Source organism: Patiria miniata, unplaced genomic scaffold (genome assembly GCF_015706575.1).
Source record: "Patiria miniata isolate m_02_andy unplaced genomic scaffold, ASM1570657v1 HiC_scaffold_22, whole genome shotgun sequence".
NCBI lineage: Eukaryota > Metazoa > Echinodermata > Asteroidea > Valvatida > Asterinidae > Patiria > Patiria miniata.
Window position 1 is genome coordinate 3,346,916 of NW_024037061.1, and position 20,896 is coordinate 3,367,811.

General features: G+C 40.6%; 1 protein-coding gene and 1 long non-coding RNA gene across 3 annotated transcripts; one reads left to right on the plus strand and one right to left on the minus strand.

The window, feature by feature from the left end:
- Positions 1–1,249: 1,249 nt before the first annotated feature.
- LOC119730354 lies at positions 1,250–6,326 on the minus strand. Its single transcript, XR_005271366.1, has 3 exons — positions 6,160–6,326; positions 3,525–3,592; positions 1,250–3,195 (listed from the first exon to the last, which is right to left on the minus strand). It is a non-coding gene; the product is annotated as an uncharacterized LOC119730354 (long non-coding RNA).
- Positions 6,327–6,380: 54 nt separating this feature from the next.
- On the plus strand, positions 6,381–19,924 carry LOC119730694 (DUF21 domain-containing protein At4g33700-like). 2 transcript variants are annotated; one of them, XM_038203690.1, is made up of 9 exons: positions 6,381–6,461; positions 7,976–8,158; positions 9,387–9,645; positions 11,542–11,601; positions 11,984–12,090; positions 12,870–13,063; positions 13,255–13,566; positions 16,662–16,832; positions 18,934–19,924. In XM_038203690.1, the coding sequence occupies exons 2-9, from the start codon at positions 8,002–8,004 to the stop codon at positions 19,141–19,143; spliced, it is 1,470 nt and encodes a 489-aa protein (XP_038059618.1). In that variant the 5' UTR covers positions 6,381–6,461; positions 7,976–8,001; the 3' UTR covers positions 19,144–19,924. The 2 variants fall into 2 exon arrangements, with proteins under 2 accessions (XP_038059618.1, XP_038059619.1); XM_038203691.1 differs by lacking the exon at positions 6,381–6,461 and adding an exon at positions 6,482–6,500.
- Positions 19,925–20,896: the final 972 nt, after the last annotated feature.

Here is a 20,896-nt window from a genome sequence, read left to right on the forward strand (position 1 = left end):
TGTTTTCTTCAAAGTGGCAGTATGCCAGAAGGAATAATTTCACAAGGAGTTTAGTGCCATTACTATCTTCAAACCAAGTAAACTTTTTCACAATAATTTGGTCAGTTTCTTTTGGGATAGCTGCGAATGATTTACATTATACTCTACCTCTTACCCAAACCTTTCCATCCACACTTATGTTCGTGTTAAATTTGATCACCTGTTCATGCGCGGGGGGTCAACCCCCCCCCCCCCAAACTCTGTCAAAATGTTGGCTTTTTTTAATAGATATTCCATAAAAATAATGCTTTCCTTCTCTGGTCAAATTCTCTCCCTTTACCGTCTGTTTTATAACAGTAAGTGGGGGCCTATGCAATCGAAGACAGAATCATTACTACATCTACATGTACTAAGCAAAACTCTTGGGTCTGACTAGGGTTGATGCTATGCTGCAAACATAGTAAGTACATGGCCATATTATGAGTGATTAGGCCCCCCCCCAAAAAAAATATTTCTGCTTCCAAATTACATAGCTTTCGAAAATAGGGTAGGGTAGGTAGGGAATTTTTTTTTCGGCCAGAATTTTTTTTGTGTACGATCATATGGAGGCGTCTGCGTGAAATCAAGGGTAAAAGGTCGAAATTGATGGTTTTGGGTGTTTTTTCTCATTTAGGGTAGGTAGGGAAACTGCAGAACTGTGGTTTTTTTGGGCCCTGTGGTTAAGGTCTGTACTCTCTCATCAACACTTGGCAGTGCCAGATTTCCTTGTCTGGTTGAACACCCCCCCCCCCCCCTTTTTACCCTATGTAAACCGCTCTAAGTTTATAGATGCATTATATATTTCTACATACCTTTCAGACTTTCCCCCACTTCACTCCAATGCGGGAATTCAGAGTGGTAAAAGTTTTCCCGCAAATGTAACGCTGATCCCATCGCTATGGTCCGTGTTGATACAAGCAGTAATTGATAGGACATTCACTTTCCAACATTCTGAAAATAAAATGTCATAATTTCATGGGTTAGCAATAACAAAATTGAGTCTAGTTATTCAAACTGTAGTTACTGTACCTGTATTTTTCCTAAAGTTGTACCAGTACACAACAAATGGTGAAATCGGACATGTCATCATAAAATGAGTATAAAGTATGTAGGTGCTAAGGGCTTTCCCAAGTATACTGCATATTCCATTATTTGACCATCAACGAAGAGCTGTTTGCCGGTTTGAGCAATGAGGCATCTCAGCGTGGAGGAAGGGAGTAAAGGAGAAAGTTGCCAAGGGTATAGGGGACCCATAGGCTGACTAGGGTGGGGGAACTACATGTAAGTTGTCCTTGGGTATAGAAGACCCATTGGACTGGGAGGTGAGGATGGTGCACCAGTTGTCGCTAATGGAGAAACCAATGTCTTGGGGTACCGTATCATGCTTGAAGATTTCGATGGCCTCTCTGATGCGACAGGGCAACCAGTGCTCAATGCTGGTGATGAGTTCAGCCTGCTGCCAGTTGATCTGATGATCTTCGGTGTGGGAGTGCTTGACTACGGAGGACTTGTCAAATCAAGTCAGATCTTGAGTTCTGACTTGACTGGTAGGGAGGTCCCTTCCAGTCTCACTGATGTACACTTTGCCACATTGGCAGGGGATTCTGTTCATTAATGGTCTGCACTTGGGATCTTGCCGGTCCTTATATGCGATTGCAGCAGGTTCTGGATCTTCAGGAGTGCTGTGTGGAAAACTCGGATGCCATGCTTGTGGGGGATAGGTTGAATGTGGGGGGGGGGGAGAACTACCCAAGTAGGGGAGGCTAATGGAACTAGTTGCCCTAACTTGTTGACCTTGGATATAAGAGATCCTCTGGCCGGGGGTAATTCTGGGATCTTGAGTTCTGAATTGGCTGGGCTTGTATCCGTTGTGTGTAGTGCTGTGGTTATGTGATCAGAGTTCCAAGGGAAGGTGTTCCTCGTCGCAGATGTCGTACATGTACGCCCTGTGGACAAGCCCAGTTAACAGAAGCCTTGATCTTGGCAAGATTAAAGGAATTGCTGGGGAGGTACAGTGTTTCTGTCAGTGGGCACTGATTTCTGATAGATGTTGCAGGTGAGAGCGCCATCCTACTTTTGGTGCATGGGATGTTTCTGTGAAGCCTGTTGCAGTGTTCTCAGTGGAGCAGGAGCTTCAGGAGCAGGAGCTTCTCCTGCCATTTTGCTGCCAGATGATGAAAGCCAGATGGTCCGCTGTGGCAATGGCGGTCTGCTTTTAAAGTTAAACTCTTCCATGAATATGTCGGCCAGAACAATAGGTGTACATCCCATGGAGGTTCCAGCAGACTTTCAAAGAATTTACCACGCCAATGGAAGCTGGATGAGTTGACGCAGGTGAGGCGAAGATCATGAAGCTGGTCATCAGGTGTGAGGTCGGTGTGCATCCTTGAGGGTGGGATCTAGTTGAAGTTGTCTGTGGCGATGTGGCAGGCATGAGAGGTAGAAACATTAATGGAGAGAGAGACAATTTAAAAGGTGACCATGATGTCATCTGGCTGAATGGTGAGATCTTGGATGAAAGTGGCGAACTGGTGGGAGCTCTTGATGCCGTGTTCTGTGTTGCCTACCAAAGGGTGGAGGATCGTAGCGAGATGTCTTGCTGTGTTGGAAGTCGGGCCTCCCCTGGAGACCATGATTGGGCGCAGAGGAACACCTTGCTTGTGGATCTTGGGCTGTCCAAAGAACTTGGGCATTTGGAGCTGGATTGCTGGAGTTGCCGGTACAAGGACTGGAGAGATGCTGCCGGACCGCTGGAGGAAGAGGAGCTTGCTTTTGAGCCTCTTCTCAAGACACGGTGCAGGCTACTTGCGAAGTACACATTAGGAACCCGAGTCCAGGATGTCCTCCACCTTGCCATCATACTCAGTCTTGTCCACGACGACCGTGGCATCCACATAGTCAGCTTTGAGGATGTGGATGGAATGATCTCGACGAAGTGATATGATGGCTGGCCAGTCTTGTTTGGAGATGTTGAGCTTTAATAGCTGGTTTGTGTTTCCGGAGGGATGCAGGCAGATCTCTTTGGCAGTGGAGTTGTCAAGATGGCAGATAGAGGTGGGCTCGGTGCGCTGGATGATCTCTTCTGAGGGACTAGTGCAAAGTTCATGCCTAAGTAGAGAAAATGTTGGTCTCATCGGGGAATAGTGAGTGACTACATGCATGGTTGACTACGGTGTGCTGGGTGAAAGAAATTAAATTGAAGTTGGAAAACTAATTGTGAGAAAATTGCATTTAAATCCCCCTGACGTATTATAGTTAATGAATACTAAACTAATTAAACGGTATGAAAATAGGTTTCAAAGGCGTTTGAGAACAAAACCAATGGGAAAAGGTAGAACAAATGGCAAATTTCTGAAATGATTGCGCAAGTTTACATAAGAGTAGACTTTATTGCACAAGTTACGTAATAATTTACTGCGCAAGTTTCTGATTTTACGCATCATGAAACTTTCGTAAAATGTGTCATAACTGAAATGCTGCATAATGTAAAATGTTGCGCAACTTACGCAGTAAATTGAGGTGCAAGAGGATTGTTACGCCATTGAGTAAAGTTTCTTGAAATCGGCTGCTGTTGCTATAAGAGAAAGAAAATCTCAACTTGATGTTATTGGACTCACACATACTGATATTTGTATCCATAATCCTTGTGGAGACATTTCTTTGTTCTCGTGTAGTAAAGTTTTTGAGTTTGAAAGTGAAGTTTCAAAATGCTCTTATTTTAACCAGAATTAATTTCCTTGGCTGAAATTCGGACTTAATATCCCTTTTCTAAAACTCTTTCATTTGCGACAGCTCAACCCACCTTGGAAATTCCTAGTTTTTGTGTAAAATCTATACATCTATTTTGTAAAAACCTTGTGAAGACGTATTCATCTATAGAAATTGCCCTGTGGAGATGTTTACAATCTTTTGTCCCCTATTGTGTGCATGTCTCCAGAGGGCACGGTGTATCAGATCACCCAAGGATACTAGTTAGTGATGATTATAAAAACTGACAGGAATGTTGTTGATAGAGAGCAGGCTTAGATTTATTTAAGGGAAATTTTGGGGTAAAATAACGATGCAACATCATGCAGACGACACCCCCCCCCCCCCCAAAAAAAAATAAATAAATAAAAATGACCATCACTGCAATGCACAGGCCCTGACCCCTGCGAAAAGTACCGTGTTCATTCACATGGACTTCATCTGAAAAATGCACGAGAAAATTGCATTTTCCACCAAATGATACTGTTCAAAATTAGGGTCATTAGAATTAAAAGAAGACTGCTTCAGGTTGCTGAAGTCATTTTGGAATGATTACTACACTTAAAATGAAGGACCAAAAGCAAATAGTTGCCCGTAAAATCGACTAGCAATCGTGTGGTTTACATATTGACATGGTTTGAAATCTCTTTTGATTTTTCAGAAAAGCAAATGTTTTTAAAAAAGCAAATGTCGTCACATGGAAGTATTAAAAGTAAAATAAATCCAGTACATCATCAATAGTATCAGTGGACTAGTGAAGACCTGAACAAGTCTAATGATTACGCCCACTAGCCAAATACATGTAGGCCCACTAGCCAGTCACTAGTCAGCCATGCAAGCTCATTTACATGTAAATACAGAGGCGGGACTTCACCTCAATTAGTCAATGCAAACTATCTCCTTGAAACCTTCCACTGTAATTTAATAGTAGACAATGGTACATGTAGATAGAGGAAGTACTTTATACCCTATGGTAAATATTACCACAGCCACACCTCGGATCGTCAAAGCTTTTTTGGTGAATATGCATACATTACATGTAATAAACAGGGTTGCACATTACAATTTTCCTTTCCATAAATGTCCAGTTTCTGGTTCAAGAACAATCGATTTCATTTCTTTTAAAACTTGACAAATAAGCTAGTAAGTATGATTGTTACTGCAGTGTTACTGTTAGATGGGTATTTCCTTATCTTTTTCATCAAAGAGAACACAGTTGAATATATTCCCCAATTTACAAGTGCCAACTCAATTCATTTGGGGCAACATATGGGACGTCAATTCATGAATGATACTGACATGACTGATTAACAACAACTGAAAATGTGCAAAAGGGGGCCGACAAATATATCAAATACTTTTGAAATGGTTCACTTCTGACCAAGTTCTGTTAACTTTGTAGTGTTTCTCTACCGACTTGGAGTTGGAGGCAGCTTGCGTCATCTAAACAAAAGTATGTTTTTGTTATGAATCATGAAATCATTGGCATGTTAACATGTTTTACCTGTGGTTGATTTTCAACTTGAACTTTAATTTTTTAGGATAGGCCAACTGCATTTTTTTCCATGACAAATCATTATAAACATGTTAAACCTTAGCCCCATAAATGTGGCCTATTTACTGGACTGCCTCCGTAAACATAGGCCACACATCCACATGTACAAAAATCGTGTCGACTTCGCCAAATTTTGATTTTCACATTTAGGCTTACTTTGTAGGGTTTTTTTGCTTTAGAAGCATTCTCACCCTCTATATAGGGTAATCAGAAAGTGCTGCCTTTTTCAGATGTATATTTTTTGTGAAATTTCCAGATTCATTTTTTACACGTTTGCGTATCAAAATTTCAACATGAAATTTCACAAAAATTAGACATCTGAAAAAGGCAGCACTTTCTGACTAGCCTATAAAGAGGGTGAGTATGCTTCTAAAGCAAAAAAATCCTACAAACTAAGCCTAAATGTGAAAATCAAAATTTGGCAAAGTCGACACGATTTTTGTACATGTGGATGTGTGGCCTATGTTTACGGAGGCAGTCCAGTAAATAGGCCACATTTATGGGGCTAGTTAAACCTGAACCTGAAAGCAAAATGAAATACATCATCACGAGCATGCAGTTATTGTTTAAGTAATCATGTAGTCCCCCCCCCCCCCCCCCCCCCCCCCCCCAATCATGCCAATGGTGGGTAAAACATAGAGGTGTCCTAAACGAATTCCACCTTTTTTTTATCCAAAAGTAAACTGCTGTTGCTAAAGTGTGCTACATGTCATGCATGTAGTGCTAGTACATCGACATCCTCCTAATATTTTCCGCCCCCAAAACTACAAAATTCAATGGGGCGAATTGGTAAGGGCGAGGTTTTTGTCAGCAGAAAATCCCGTTAAAACTAAACTTACCTATCATTTTTGCATGTTGGCTTACTTCTATAACTGACAAAACTTGAAAATGACTATAGTAAACTATTGTATGACCTTTAAAAAAAACAAAGCTTTGTCTAGTTTGTGCCTGGTTCCAACGGCAACGGGCCCGTGGTTGTTAAATATTAACGTTACACGTATTCTTATTTAAAGCCGGAATTCCCCGGCCCCGTGCAATATGGCTGGTACCTGGCGCGCGGGTACCATACCAGTACAACTACTCTTTTTCTTCCTTTGGCTTTGCCATGATGTTTCTGTTCTGTACTTTCTGTTCCAAAAACGTATGTTGGCCATGGTGTTTTACTGTCTGTATATTCTACGTACAATTTACGTAGGAATTAGTTGTACAATAGAGCAAGGAACAGCTCTATGTTTTTACACACAACAAAAGTTGGGTTGGTTTAGGCCTAGCCCTAGCTGGAGTTACCCAGCCCTGAGTTTTATCATTGGGTTGTCATAGATGACAACCCAATGATAAAACTCAGGGCTGGGTAACTCCAGCTAGCCTAGCCCCATAAATGTGGCTATACTGGACTGCCTCCGTGTTTACGGAGGCAGTCCAGTAAATAGGCCACATTTATGGGGCTAGTTTAGGCCCTATGCCTAGTTTCGTTTTCTGTACTTCTCCATGGCCATGCTTATTTACTGGGCCTACTGTTTTATTCGGCCATATTGACCATTGCAGCTCTCATCATGTGTAGTGCATTCTAGGTTAGCTATGTTGTTGAACATGACGATTGAGCGGGCAATACTGCACTGTCAATGACTGTGCATGTGGTGTTGCGTGGGCAAGGGGAATATTCAGCGGATCTAGGCAATCGGTCGGTCGTGCTTTGTATATATGTTTCGTCAGTCGCGCCTCCATCAGTGGATCACCTTTCTTTTTGATTCACGGCTGTGGCTAGGGTAGTCTAGTCTATGGAATATCACTTCGCACAGCAAGAGTCTAGTCTATGGGGGAAAATAGTATGTAATGCGAGTAGATTCGGGATAAATGCAAAATAAAACTGCATCTTGACCTCCAGATTCTGAACATTCAGCAGGCGCCAAGTTCTTACCACGGGTCTTCTAGTAACCCGTTGTGGTATTACAAAAACATGGCATCCAAATCAACCAATCAACAGCTTAATCCACATTTCTGATCGAAATGACATCACAGCCTAAAAAAAAAACCACTCCAATTGGCTGGTGCGCAGGGTCGCATAAAATTTGCGAGTGTGCATTTATCAGACATTGATTCAAACGTGGCTTTGCCCACATGAATGTCATTGTCTGATCCTCAGAGTCAGAAGACTAGGCTCTAGCGAGTAGCGGATTTGTTTTGAAAATGGGAAGTAAAATCTAAGATTTTCTTAAGGATGGACCGATCGTGCAAGTGCATTTCTGCGCAATTGAGTGAAAGCGCAGATCCATTGAATCAACTGTACTTTCTTTGTAATGAGAGCCACACACAAGTAATGTAGGAAACTTCAGACTTTACTTCCTTTGTCAAAATAAGTCCTCCAGAACTGTGATTTAGAAGGAAAAGGTGATCGACAGATTACCGATGGCAGCATAGACTTATGGTGGCACGATCGACCGAAATATGTGAAAAATAGCGAAAATGTGGGGGGGAAATAGCGAATATGTGAGGAAAAAACAGTCTAGATTTCAAATTCAGAAAACAGGAATTTTCATGGAATTAAGCCTGGCAATGCATTGCTATGTGGCTCCAAATACAGTGGAAGTCCAGTATTTGAAATTAAATGACCTTATCAGATTCCTTATATCACACAGATTTGTAATTGTTCTGTAGGTTTGACAGCTGACCTCTAAAACACCATGTTTGAGGGGGCTTCAATTACCTGCACCCAGGTGGACCCAGAGACCATCATATGCAATGGCACCACGTTCAAGGAGACAGAACCACCCCTGGACTACCACGACGAGATGTTCTGGGTCTACGTTGGCATTTACTGTGCACTAGTCCTCTTTGCAGGTGGGTGGTAGGGGTAGTCTTATATCTTCCCTGTAATGCCTTATCCAGCCCCCCCCCCCCCCCCCCCAAAAAAATTTGGACTTCAACATCCTGGCTACCTTTCTTTGACCAATCCTGAATTTGCTGCTAAACATACTTCTTCTTTTAGCCTTAAGCCGGTCATATTTTGAGAGAATGGAATATAATAAGGCGAAGTAAAAAAAAAAACTTGTTTCTTGTCCCTGCCCGCTTCTTTTTTGAAGGCCGCCTGGATTTTTTTATTATTTCTTTTTTTTGAAAAATGCAGTAAAAAAACACGGAAAAAATCAAATGCATCTAAAACTGTTCATTGTAGACCAATGCAACTCTAAATTACACTGTAAATATGTTCAGTTCTCTTGTCCAACTTGTCTTTCATTTTAAAAGTGTCTTTGAACAGTGGAAACACCAATGGTTGCAGGAAATTTTAAACTGGCGGCCATCTTGAAGAAAATAGAAAATATAAAGCCCCGCTTCCTTCTTATTTTTTTCAAAAACCCGGACAAGAAACATGCTTGTTTTTTTTATTTGGCCTAATTTCAATTTTCGGGGTACAGTCAAAATTGCACGCAGGTGTTATTGAGTAACTTTACCAAAAGGCAAATAAAAGATTGGTAATCGTGTAGTTTAAGACCCTGTTCCATACTGTGTAAGGGAACGAAAATACTCTTTGATGTTTTTGGACTAAACATTAGGCGATGATACAAGTAGGAAAAGTCACTTTATGAGCTTGGACTCACATAAATAGTTCGCTAAGATACCAGTTCGCTAAATAGTTTGCTAAGATACCATGTTGAATATCAGCAGGCTTAATTTTGTAGAGTGCAGAGTTTTGTTTTATGGGGGAAATTAAAGGGTAAAACTTTCTGTGACTCACTAGTCACTAACTGCTAAAATAGGTAACGAAGTTGCTTTTTCTTCCAAAGTACTGATCAATTTATAAAAACCTCAAAGAGTTCACCTAAATAAAAAAGATTGTTGGAGGCTGCAAAAGTCATATTGGAATTGACAGTCCTTTGCAAAAGTAATTTTTTTAACTGAACGGAAATGTAATAAATAGAGATGTCCTAAACTACATGATTCAAGTCTCTTTATACCCCAAAATACATGTATGTTGTTACTAATTAAAGGTATGGCCTATTGTTCTCAACCCATAAATTGTTTTCCCGCACACATTGAAATTTTAACATCTTTTGATTCCACCCAAAAGGTTTGATGTCAGGCCTGACCATGGGACTCCTCTCCCTCGACATCCTCAGCCTGCGCGTGCTCGCAGAGGGCGGCAAACCCCACGAGCAGCGTTACGCAAGACGCATCACTCCTATCGTGGAGCGCCATCACCTCTTACTGGTCACGTTACTGTTGGCCAACGCGGGGGCAGTGGAGTCGATGCCGATCTTTCTGGGCAAAGTCACCAACGAAATTATTGCCATCGTTGTGTCGGTCACGGCAGTGCTGCTCTTCGGAGAGTGAGTAGTATTTGAATTTAGTTTTGCTCTTTCACCAAAGCTTGGGATTTTTGTTACTAGCTCTGGGGCACCACTGAGCACTGTTGTTGTTTGTCCATCATAAGCCATGGTCATAGGTCTTTTCAAAAGCAAATTACTAGTCAATCAAAAATTCACCTCCAAAAGTAAATGAATGAACAATAACAAAATAACTAATAACAAAATAACTAATATTTTGAAAATCACGGTAATTTTAGGTATTTTGCTAAAGAACAGCAGCAGACATTGAGAAGCTGTAAGTTAGGGCAGAAATTATTGTAATATTCTCAGTTTTGTTGCAAATATTATACAAATATTGAATGCTTCGAGTGGTGTAGTAAAACTAGCCTCCCGAGGTGATCCATGGACCATTCTATTTTCCTGAGGCGAAGCCGAGGGAAAATAGAATGGTCCATGGATCACCGAGGAGACTAGTTTTACTTCACCACGAGATAAAGAATTCAATATTTGTTTTATAACACTTCACCCACAGATTCTGCTTGGTTTTAAGATTTTAAATTATTTAAATCTGAACACAGTTGAAATAAACTTCAATTTCAATACAAAATTGGTGGAAAATGTATTTCTCTCTTCCAAACTACCCCTTCACGAAATGTTTGAACCCAACTCTGTGGCGCGCTCTCTTTGGAACAAAACGCGATACGCACAACGCGCAACGCGCACACCAGCATGCATTTGCACACAAATACCGCACCGTGGAAATAGTACTTTGGTTGCTAATGGTATAGTACTTTGGTTGCTATGGGCACAGTACTTTTGGCCGTGTACAGAAAGATAGCAAAAATAGAAAGTATCATGTGATTTGCTCTCGGCCAATCAAGACACAGAATCTGTGGGTGAGGTGTTATAAATGCAAGTATAAAACGTTTTGATCATTACCTCTGTTGGTACTGGTATTCATTTGACATGAGTTTGTTCGCATGAATGTGATTCAAAGGTAGGTCCTTTACTGTTGTTGAATGATGATCCTGGATTTGAAAATGAAAAAGTAAGACGAAAAGTTTCATATCAGCAGGATGTCATTCATTGTAAATCCATGCATTCATGCATACCGTTCCCCTGGGGTGGGGCAGAATATACTCTGGATTCTGGAACTTTCAGACTGACTGACTGACTATCACTCCCGCCCTGTTGGCTGGCGAGACAAGCCGGGCAGTGACATCATATAGGATTACCGCATCATAGGCCCATTGTTTACACAACAAGCATGAAAAGACTTCCAGTGAATAGCCGTTCTGGATAAATTGAATAGATTTCTGTGCACTCTGAGACCTGCTTTAGGCCCAAAAAAAAGTCTTCGGTTTCTGGTCTGCGCGCATGTCGCCGTAGCCATACGCGTTGGCAAAAATTTTTCAATGTAAGATGGTGTCTCAAAACTGCAAAATTCACTGGTTTGACTGGAATCCTGCTGCTGCACAATTTTAACGTGTTTTCAGATGGGGTTACGATCGAGTGTAAGCTTTATGTGGCCTCTCTGGACTCCCATATATTTGTACTAAATTGAGTCCGGCACCATTTGCAGTCATCACCCGACATTTGAAGCAAAAAAAAAAAAAGTCGCATCGCCGCACCACTTTTGGGGCAAGCTCCATACCAGAAACCAGAGACTTTTTTTTTTGGCCTTAGAAACCTTACCTTGATTTTGTTTCCTGTTTTCAGTGGTAAAATTCAATAAAATGAAAACATTAGTTTTGCAACTTTACTTTCACTATCGGAAACAAGTCAAATTTATGCTCTTGGTTACAACTTTATATAATTCGATCATTTTACCAGAGTCGTATACAATCCATATCGCTACACGGGCAAAGTCTGCCCATTGTTTTATTTTCTCCTTTTTTTCAATCTTCACATTTGCAGAGTTGTACCGCAGGCTATATGTACAAGGTACGGGCTGGCGATAGGAGCATGGTTATCTCCGTAAGTATATTTGTAAAAAATGTTGCTGGTACATGAAAGTAAATTTGGGTGTTTTTTTCTGTTTTAAACAGTTTTCAAGACAATTCTTGGATTTTAGTCACTTCTAAAGGTCATCCTTATGATACTTGGCCCGACTAAATTTGGAATTTCAACTGGATTGTTTCAATTTCTACAAAGTCCCCTTTTTTTTAAGAGAATAACCATTCTAATTGGACTGAAACTTGGTAGGTATATAGACTATCCAACATTAACATTTCGGGGAGGGTTAAGGTTGCGGAGTAGTGGAAAATAGCTTCCATACCGTTAATGTTCAATAGCAAAGTTATTCCCTTTTTGTGGTAAACAGTCTTTAATTTGTTTTTGTATTTTTTTTTGACAACAGATTGGTTGTAATTTTGATGATCCTATTTTTCCCGATTGCTTGGCCCATCTCCAAAGTCTTAGACTGTATCCTGGGACACGAGCACGGAACCTTCTTCCGAAGAGCAGGTTAGATTTTACAGGAACTTTTGCTCTTAAATCAAGAGACATTTATGGGAACAGTCGGGGAATTTGCGTCAATGCAAAAAAGTTAACACACTTAAAAATAGTGCCATCCTATTGTGTCTACCATATTTAATACTAAATCCAAGGGCAAGTTCGCGCAAGAACTATTGTTGACCAATAGTTAACATAGTTTGACTAAAGTTAGCCCGAACTCTGTCTAGTCGACGATGGTTGACTTCCGTAGTCGACTATTTGGAACCACCTAACCGCGGCTGGTCATGCAACGATTTATAGCTGGTTATCAAGAACAATTTCCATAGCGTAGTGCAGCGGGGACCAACTATCAACGAAAATGGCGGAAAACAAAACTGCGAGCGCTAAATTTCATTTTCATTGCACAGTTTTTGCATTCTGTCACTTTTGTCACCATTGTACAATAATATTGGCGATTACATGTATGTAAGATGTCATAAACTGTACACAATCACTATTATTTGTGTAGTTTGTAAATAAAGAGAAATAACAAGTGTTGAATAATTGTGCGATCGCCATTTTCTGACAGTCGTTCACATGACAATAGTTTGACTAAAGTCGTTCGCACTTCAACTTCAGTGTGAATGCGCTAGGTATGTCACAAACCAACCACTAGTTAGCTGGTACTTGCTCGAACTTGCCCTGGGCCGTCAGTGGAATTGTTTCTGAATTTGGATGAGCAACGAAACTCAAGTTGATATGACATCCAGACTTAATCTTGTTTTGTGTTGGTATTGTTTTTTCGTTAGAGCTTAGTGCCATGGTCAGCATTCACAAGGAGAAACAGCAAGAGAATGAGGAACCACTGACAGAAGACGAGGTGCTAATCATACAGGGCGCCCTCAGTATGCGCAACAAGGTGGTGAAGGACGCCCTCGTGCCGTTGGAGAGTATCTTCATGCTGGACGCACAGAGACGAATGGATGCCGAGTGTATGGAAAAGGTACGGCATTTTATCAAACTTTTTGAGGTCGTCTCAAAAGAATGTACTTTTGGGCGTAAAAGCATCCAAAAACCAAAAATCTTTTTTTTAAAGATGGCTGCAGATTCACAAAAATTTGAAAAACAGCAAATTATTTTGTTCGCGTATGTAAGTCTTTCTATTAATTTTTACTATGTTTTCTCATTCGGCAGGTCTTCGTCAAGGGTCCCTACTCACGGATACCAGTTTACAAGGGTCACCGTGGCAACATTTTGGGCATTCTATTGGTCAAGACTCTGGTGAAAGTCGATCCCAACACGGCCCCCACTGTGGGGGAGATCTTCCGAGAGCACGGCCGGACCCTCCCCACGGTGCCCGGTCACTTGCCTCTCTACGATTTGTTAAACGAGATGCAGACTGGGAAATGCCACATGGCGGCCGTCACGTCATCGACAGACACCGCGATTCCGAGGTCACCTCTAGAGGGCGCCGACCAAGTTGACAGTTTCAGTTGGAAGGAAGGGGTAAGTTGCATGTTCACACCCCATTTGTGTAGTTCTGAGCATTTACAGCCGATTTGTGCTGGTCCCAGAGGGCCAGCCTAGTGTTTTATCTCACGGACTGACTGACTGACACACCGACTCAGATGATTCCAAAACTGCTTTTCAGTTTCAGATTTCATGAAATAGATGGATTTTACTCAAAAACTAGTTATTTCCAAGGTGTACAAATTTGCTGCTAATCTTTCTTTGGACAATAAAAATTCTCTTTGAAAGTTCAAGAATAATGATGTCATCCTTCTGTGAGTTATTGTAGAGGGAATTTATAAATTATTATATTTGGCTTTTTTTATCATTTTAAAATTCTATCATTAGGTGCACGTACACGGTACCCATTGGCGATCATTGTTGCCAAAATTATTAACCCCAACCTGCTTGGCCCTTTTTGCTAGCAACCATCCTCAGTCCTCCAAAATCCTCCAAAATTGTGCACTTATGATCACATGAAGGATACCCAGCGCCTCAATCCTTCAAAATCGTCAGACAGTCCTGCCTCTCAAAATGCATTCATCCTCAATCCTCCAAAATCCTCCTCTTCTTCAAACACCGTTCATCCTCAATCCTAAAAAAACCCATGTTTCTCAAACACCATTTATCCTCAATCCTCCAAAAAACCCATGTTTCTCAAACACCATTCACCCTCAATCCCCCAAAAATTCATGATGTTGAAACTACACCAATGAAATTACAGTGTCAATCAAATTAAACCAATGAAATTACAGTATCGATCCTCCAAAATCCAAGATTTTGGAGGATTGAGGACGGTTGGGGCTATGGTGTCAGCTGCATTATTGACGATAGGCATCTTACATGTAAAGCTGAGACATCAATTTGAAGGTTAGGTGTAATCAAAGCATACACATTTTTATAATTTCAGAAGTCTTGTATTTTTAGACAAAAGTTCAATACTCACCAGAAAACGAACTGTAACACTGAGCCTCACAACCAAAAGTAAGATTCGAAGTATTGAGTTGTTAGAACATTGTTCTGAGAAGTGTTGATGAAACACTGATGTTTCAATCAGTATGATTGGATTGTCTTCAGGAGTTTAGAAAGTTGTAGTACAGCTCACAAAGATGCCACACGGCACAATAAAATACACTTGGCATTTACATGTATGCATGTACACAGGTTTCTCGCATCTTAGTCATTTCCTATGTCTTGGAGGAAGATGTACTGTGTATAGCCTTAATGCTAATTCACTTGAGGTATTTTTCGGAATGGCACACCCTATAGTCCAATGTATACATTTCTCACATGGGGAATCCCACTGACGTCAATTGATGAGAAATTTCCTAAAGTTCAGCGACATTAGACAATCACCGAAGAATGTTCAAGAGTTTCTTTTTACGAATACAATAGTGTGTTTGCTTTTTCAGTTAACAACTGTTGTCGCCTGTGATGTGGGGTATATTGCTATGCACCCAGAGGGGGTAAAACAACGGCATATCCCACTTCTGCATTGGATGCATGCAGTTCTCATCTCAGTCGTGAAAGCATGTTCAGGTTGTACACGCAACATGAGCTCAACCACTGTACATGCTTTCATGGACAAGACACATGGCAGTTCTAGACCAATCAAATTGCAGTATCCGACTTCCAAGCACACGATATAACAGTTCAAGTTCTAAAATTGCAGTTGAAGCAGATTGTGTATCTTGTTGAATTACATGCGTGACCAGGGGAACACAGGATCTTCAAGTTGAGATGGAAAATGTACTGTTTTATTTCTCCTCAGTGGCCGCATAGCAGCAAAGCGCAGCCAGTGCTGTAAAACTTTCTTTAAATCACAAAACTTTACAACATGTGTGTGCTCTTGTTGGTGGCTAATACAAGACTGAACAAAGCTAGCTAAACCACAGGATGTTGGCCAGTGCCTCACATTCCTGGGCAGACCACATAGGGATTATGAATTAACAGTCATTGGTAAAGAGGTGACAAATCAAGTGTAGAAAAGCTAGAGTCTAATGAATAATAATAGGGTACATGTAGTCAGGCCTCCTGCCTGGAGTTAATTCCCAGAAACCTGGAATGTGTGGTTGACCCACCCAGGGCCAAAAGACGATTTTCTCACAATATAACATGTACATAAAACAATGAAGATAATAATAATTTCAATCCTTGGAAAATGCATGAACATGAAACCAATTCAAAACTTGTGAAAAAGCAATTCCACGTACCGACTAATGGGTTACAAAACATTCATAAAACTTTCAAAAGAGATAGGAAAAGTAAAGGTGCCAAAAATATATGGTTGAAATATGCTTCAAATATTTCACCGGTTACACATGTTAACCAGACTGATCATTGTTATGTACATATTTGTGGTATTTACACAAATGTAAACAATGTAATTTAGGAAGACAATGGCTCGATGTTTTCCATTGTTGTGAAGTGCAGGGGCCTGATAGTGCCTTCAACTCCGAACCTTGTACCCTGGGAAATTCCAGAACTCCTCAAAACATGTTGAAACTCAGACAGTACCATTATGCTACCTGTACTTGTCCATTTTCTTAGGCAAGATAGACTCCTTCAGCAACTATATGTACATTTGTACTTGTAGGCACCTTACTGAGACCATTCGAGATTTGGCCATACTTGTGTCCAAGTTTGACTATCGGTCAGTGTGCACTACTGTTTGATGGACAATCAGGAAGGGTCAAGCTGGTTGAGCAGGACACAATTTCTCCCCTCCCCTTCCCCCCCCCCCCTCCCTTTCTGGTTCGGTTTTCTCATCTTTGATCTTTGATTAGTCCATTACATGCATACTCAATGACCTGGGCTGTGGAGAGGATCAATCTCTTTTGTGTTGGTCTTTGCACAGACTACATGCTTCATCTTTGAGTACGATATGCGACCAGTGTCGGCGTTGGATCTCATTTCTTGAGATTTTGATTGTTTTTCACTTGAGCTCTCCATAAAGTACTCGTACTTGGAAGCCCTCAGACTCGCCTCACAGAATTTTCTTTACAAGGTCAGAGTACTTGGATGTGAGGGGTACTCGGCTACAACATGGTTTCCCCTCTTTTTTGATCAACATGGTCTTGCTCTTTGTCTAGGACATCCTTGGCATCATCACGCTGGAAGACATCATCGAGGAGCTCCTTCAGGAGGAGATAGTGGACGAGACGGACGAGTTTGTAGATGTGCATCGTCGAGTGAGAGTTGCCCGAGCTAAGATGGCTCGGACACAGTCAGTGCAGCAAGATACTGGCATCATAGAGTCAGGGGTTAGTAGCAACTTCATTCTTAGGGTGTTTTTTCTTTTTTTCAACATCGTTATTTAAAAGCCTTGGTCATGGCATTAGTGTCCGCAATGGAATTTTTCATGGCTATTTACATTGATGTGTAAACAGTAACCATGCACTATGCATTGTATGAAGTGCGGACAGTGTTCCAAAGTTTTGTTTGTTTTGTTTTGTTTGTTTTTTTTGCTAGGTTGCCATTTTGACACCTTGTTCTTACTTACAAAATCAAAGTGCAAGTGTTACTGTGAGTTTTTTTAAGGCACAGAAAAAAGAAAGGCTCATTATTTATTATGCGATGAAGTTTTTTATTTGATTTTTATACGTTTCAACTTGAACTAAAGATAGGTGGACTTATGACAGTGGATTTATGACTGATTATTTTGTTAAGGATTAAAATGATGGCATATGACATTACACCCTATTATGATGTAAGGGCAGGGCTGTTAATCCGGGGCCCGGGGGGGGGGGGGGGGGGGGGGGAGAATGGGGTGTATCCCTCTTTTGAACGGGGGGGGGGGATGGGATATATCCCCCTTTTGACCATCTGTGATTAAAATCCACACTAAATGCTTTGGCTAATATAGAAGTACAGAGTTAGCAGAATACCCGTTCTTAAAGGGGCACTAGGTCCTGAAATCCCCGAAAATTTCATGTTTTGGATTGTTTACTTATCCTATTTCAAACATCTGGTTGAAAGGAAACCAACCTAATATCTTACCGTTCCCGAGAAAAGACAAAAAAAAACCGCTTGTTTACATCGGACATGACTTTTGGATAATAATGGTCAGGAGAAAACCTCAAAACCACATAGTACACAAACGGAGTAGTGGCACTTGTCCACAAAGAGAAGTTAAAGAATAGTAATCTTTAAGGTGTGGATTTCAAAAGCTCAGCAGGAGGTACATGTAGTTGTCAATGAAATCAGAGCGGCAGTTCCTTTTTCATTGTTTACTTGACCAGTGCAAAATGTATTGTGCAGAAATAAATAAAGCTTTTATAATGTAAATATCATCCCTGAAATGTGCAGTTAGCATGTGCTCAGGGGATCAAAGGATTGCAATGGGATTATGTTTCCTTGCCAATATGTTTCGGAAAGCTCAAAAAGTTTCCGTAAGTTTTATTTAAGGACTATGGAAAATCCCTTCAATATTTGTGACGTAATATGACTTAAGATTATCTTATCTGTGTGTAATTTCCTCTTTCCTTTTTCATAATGAAAAGGATATGATGTCACTTGCATGCATGCATTTCCCTATATAGTGGAGCTATTCAAAATACACTCATTTAAGGAAGTGGTATTGTTGTTCTTCACAATGGAAACAAAAGATACCGGTACTTATTATTTCAGTTTCAAAGTGTATTTGTAAAATAATTAAGTTGGATAAATGCACAAATTACATACGTGTGTGATGCTGTATGTATATTCCCTTCCCAGTACTGTACATGTTTAATTGATTAAATTTGCTTGAAATCTTTTTTGTTTGATGACAAAGGCATAAATCCTGTTGGGGATGTGGAGGATATACCCCCCCCCCCCCCTTTTTTTTGACGGTGGGTGGGGGGATGGGGTACATTGGATCATTTCTTCCCTTCCCCTCCCCCCCCCCCCCCCCCCCCCCCCCCGAATATTGTGAAAAACCAACAGATGCTTTGTAACCATTTCCAACGGTCCAAACTTCTGAAATATATTTTGAAAAATGAAGAACAATCAGTCTGAGAGATTTATAAACACCATTTTTTTGTAAGAATAAGGGACATAAGAGTTTGCATGATGACAATGATGACATGTACATTTGACTCATAAACAGCGCCCCTAGTGTCACGTGTTGATCCCCGTTCCCCCCTCACCTACATGGATTTATGCCACAGTTTTTACAGCTTGTATTGTAAAAGCATATTCTCGTTTTTTGGTTTCTTTTTTGTTCCCTTCAAAGTTGAAATTCAGACCACCAGGGTCCAGGTTGTTCTTAAGAAGTGTAGACATTGCTGTATAAGAAAAAAAACAGATTTGACATCTTTTTACAACTTTCTTGATCATCATTATCATTTTTTCTCATTCATATTTTTCTTTTTGTATACACAGGCAAAACGACCAAGAGCCCCCTCCTCCTCGGCAAAAAGTCCCGGTATCCGAAATGAGCCGATATTTCAACTTGGGAGGAACGTCCACTATGCCAAGGGTCAAGGGTCAGAGGCAACAAGGGGAAACCCCAGCATGACATCATCGGTGAATGCCGTTCACGAAGAGGAGGACAGAACCTCGGATACTTCGCCTCTGATCAGCCTTGAATGAAGGCTTTCATTTTCCTTCGGAAGAAAGTGATGTGGTGCTGTTATTGGCTGCGTGCAGGAACGGTAGAGGGCGCTCTGACGATCGAGCCACGTTAGGGCACAGAGCATGTTTACAATAGCTAGAGGGCGCTCCAACGAAAGAGAAACATTAGGGCACATACCATGTTTACAGTAGCTAGCATACACACAGCCTGTTGGGTAAAGTAACTAGTAGCTGTCTTATTAAGCAAAAATGAGGGGAAAAATATGAGAATGGTTGAAAAATGAGGGGAGAAAATATGAAAATGGTTGAAAAGTATTGCTCATCATGCAACCTCTGTTAAGGGATGTTCTGTGTTTTCAAAGCTGGGGGCAGAGTGAATGCCTGTGGGAACCATGCAGAGTGGACCGCTCTTGACTGAGGTCACCTGGCCCAAAGTAATGATCTCATTGGTCAATGCTCAATGCTACGTCAACAAATGCTATTACAACGGTAAAAGGGTATCATGGTTCAACTTCAAAATACAGTAATCTTTGGCTAGATTCATTGGTAACATTGCAGATATTTGATAAAAGAAAGAAATCATGATTCTTGTAATAATATATTGATATTTCAATTTCAATTCAATTCATACAAACATTTATTTCAATATTGCTGACAAAACTGTTTTTACAGCTTGTATTTTTACAATTTACAAACATAAGTAGACAAACATAAAACAAAGACAAGAACAATTATCTGAATTCTCTGATTGGAAATGAATTTTAGTGTGCCTGCCTAACTTGGAGCGAAAAGAAAAAGAGAAGAAGAATATGACATCATTTCTTTCCCCAAAATAAGGATTTGTCAGTTAAGCCTTACCTAAATCCTGCCATATTAGGGATTTCATGATTTATGATTAAAAATATATAGCATCAAAGGAGAGTATGGCCTAGCGGTTAGGGTTCGTCACTCATGATCAGAGGTTCAGGGTTTGAATCCTGCTGCTGGCCATATGTTATGTCCTTGGGCAAGCCACTTCACCCCCACTTGCCTCTCTCCAGCCAGGAGTATAAATGGGTACCGGCATTAGCTGGGGAGTAACCTGCGATGGACTGGCATCCCATCCAAGGGGAGTAGAAATATTCTCAGTCATTTCATGCCAAGGAAACCAGAGAAATACGCCGGCCTGATGGGCCCTATATTGGTTTGTGACAGACTATACTTTTACGCATGTTCACACTGCATCAATTAATAATATTGCTTAAGTGTATCAAAGAAAAATCTTTTTATAGACTCTGATGTAGATTTTGATTCATATCCAGAGATATAAACACGTGTCAAGATCACATGTATAGTATTTATAGGTAAAAAATATTATTAAAGATCACCTGACGCATTACATGACACACGTGTAGTACTTAGGTCAAAGATATTATTAAAGATCACATGACGTATCATATGACACACGTGTAGTATTTATAGGTCAAAGATATTAACAAATGTGTAAAGATCACATGACGTTTCACACATGTATAGAGTATTTATAGGTCAAAGGCAGGGTTACAAACTCTATTTATCCACACAAAACAGCTGTATTTGCCATATTCAATATACGTCTGACTCAAGAATCATTGGTAATGATAAAATAGAATTTGGCTCTTGACAGTGTAAGAAATTCCAGGATGTCCGCTTGCATAGTTATGCTTTTCTGTTCTTTATGGTCATCAACTCAGTATCAAAACATGTCAACTAGCAGGATGGCATAGGGCCCACCTGAGTATGCTAGGGAAGC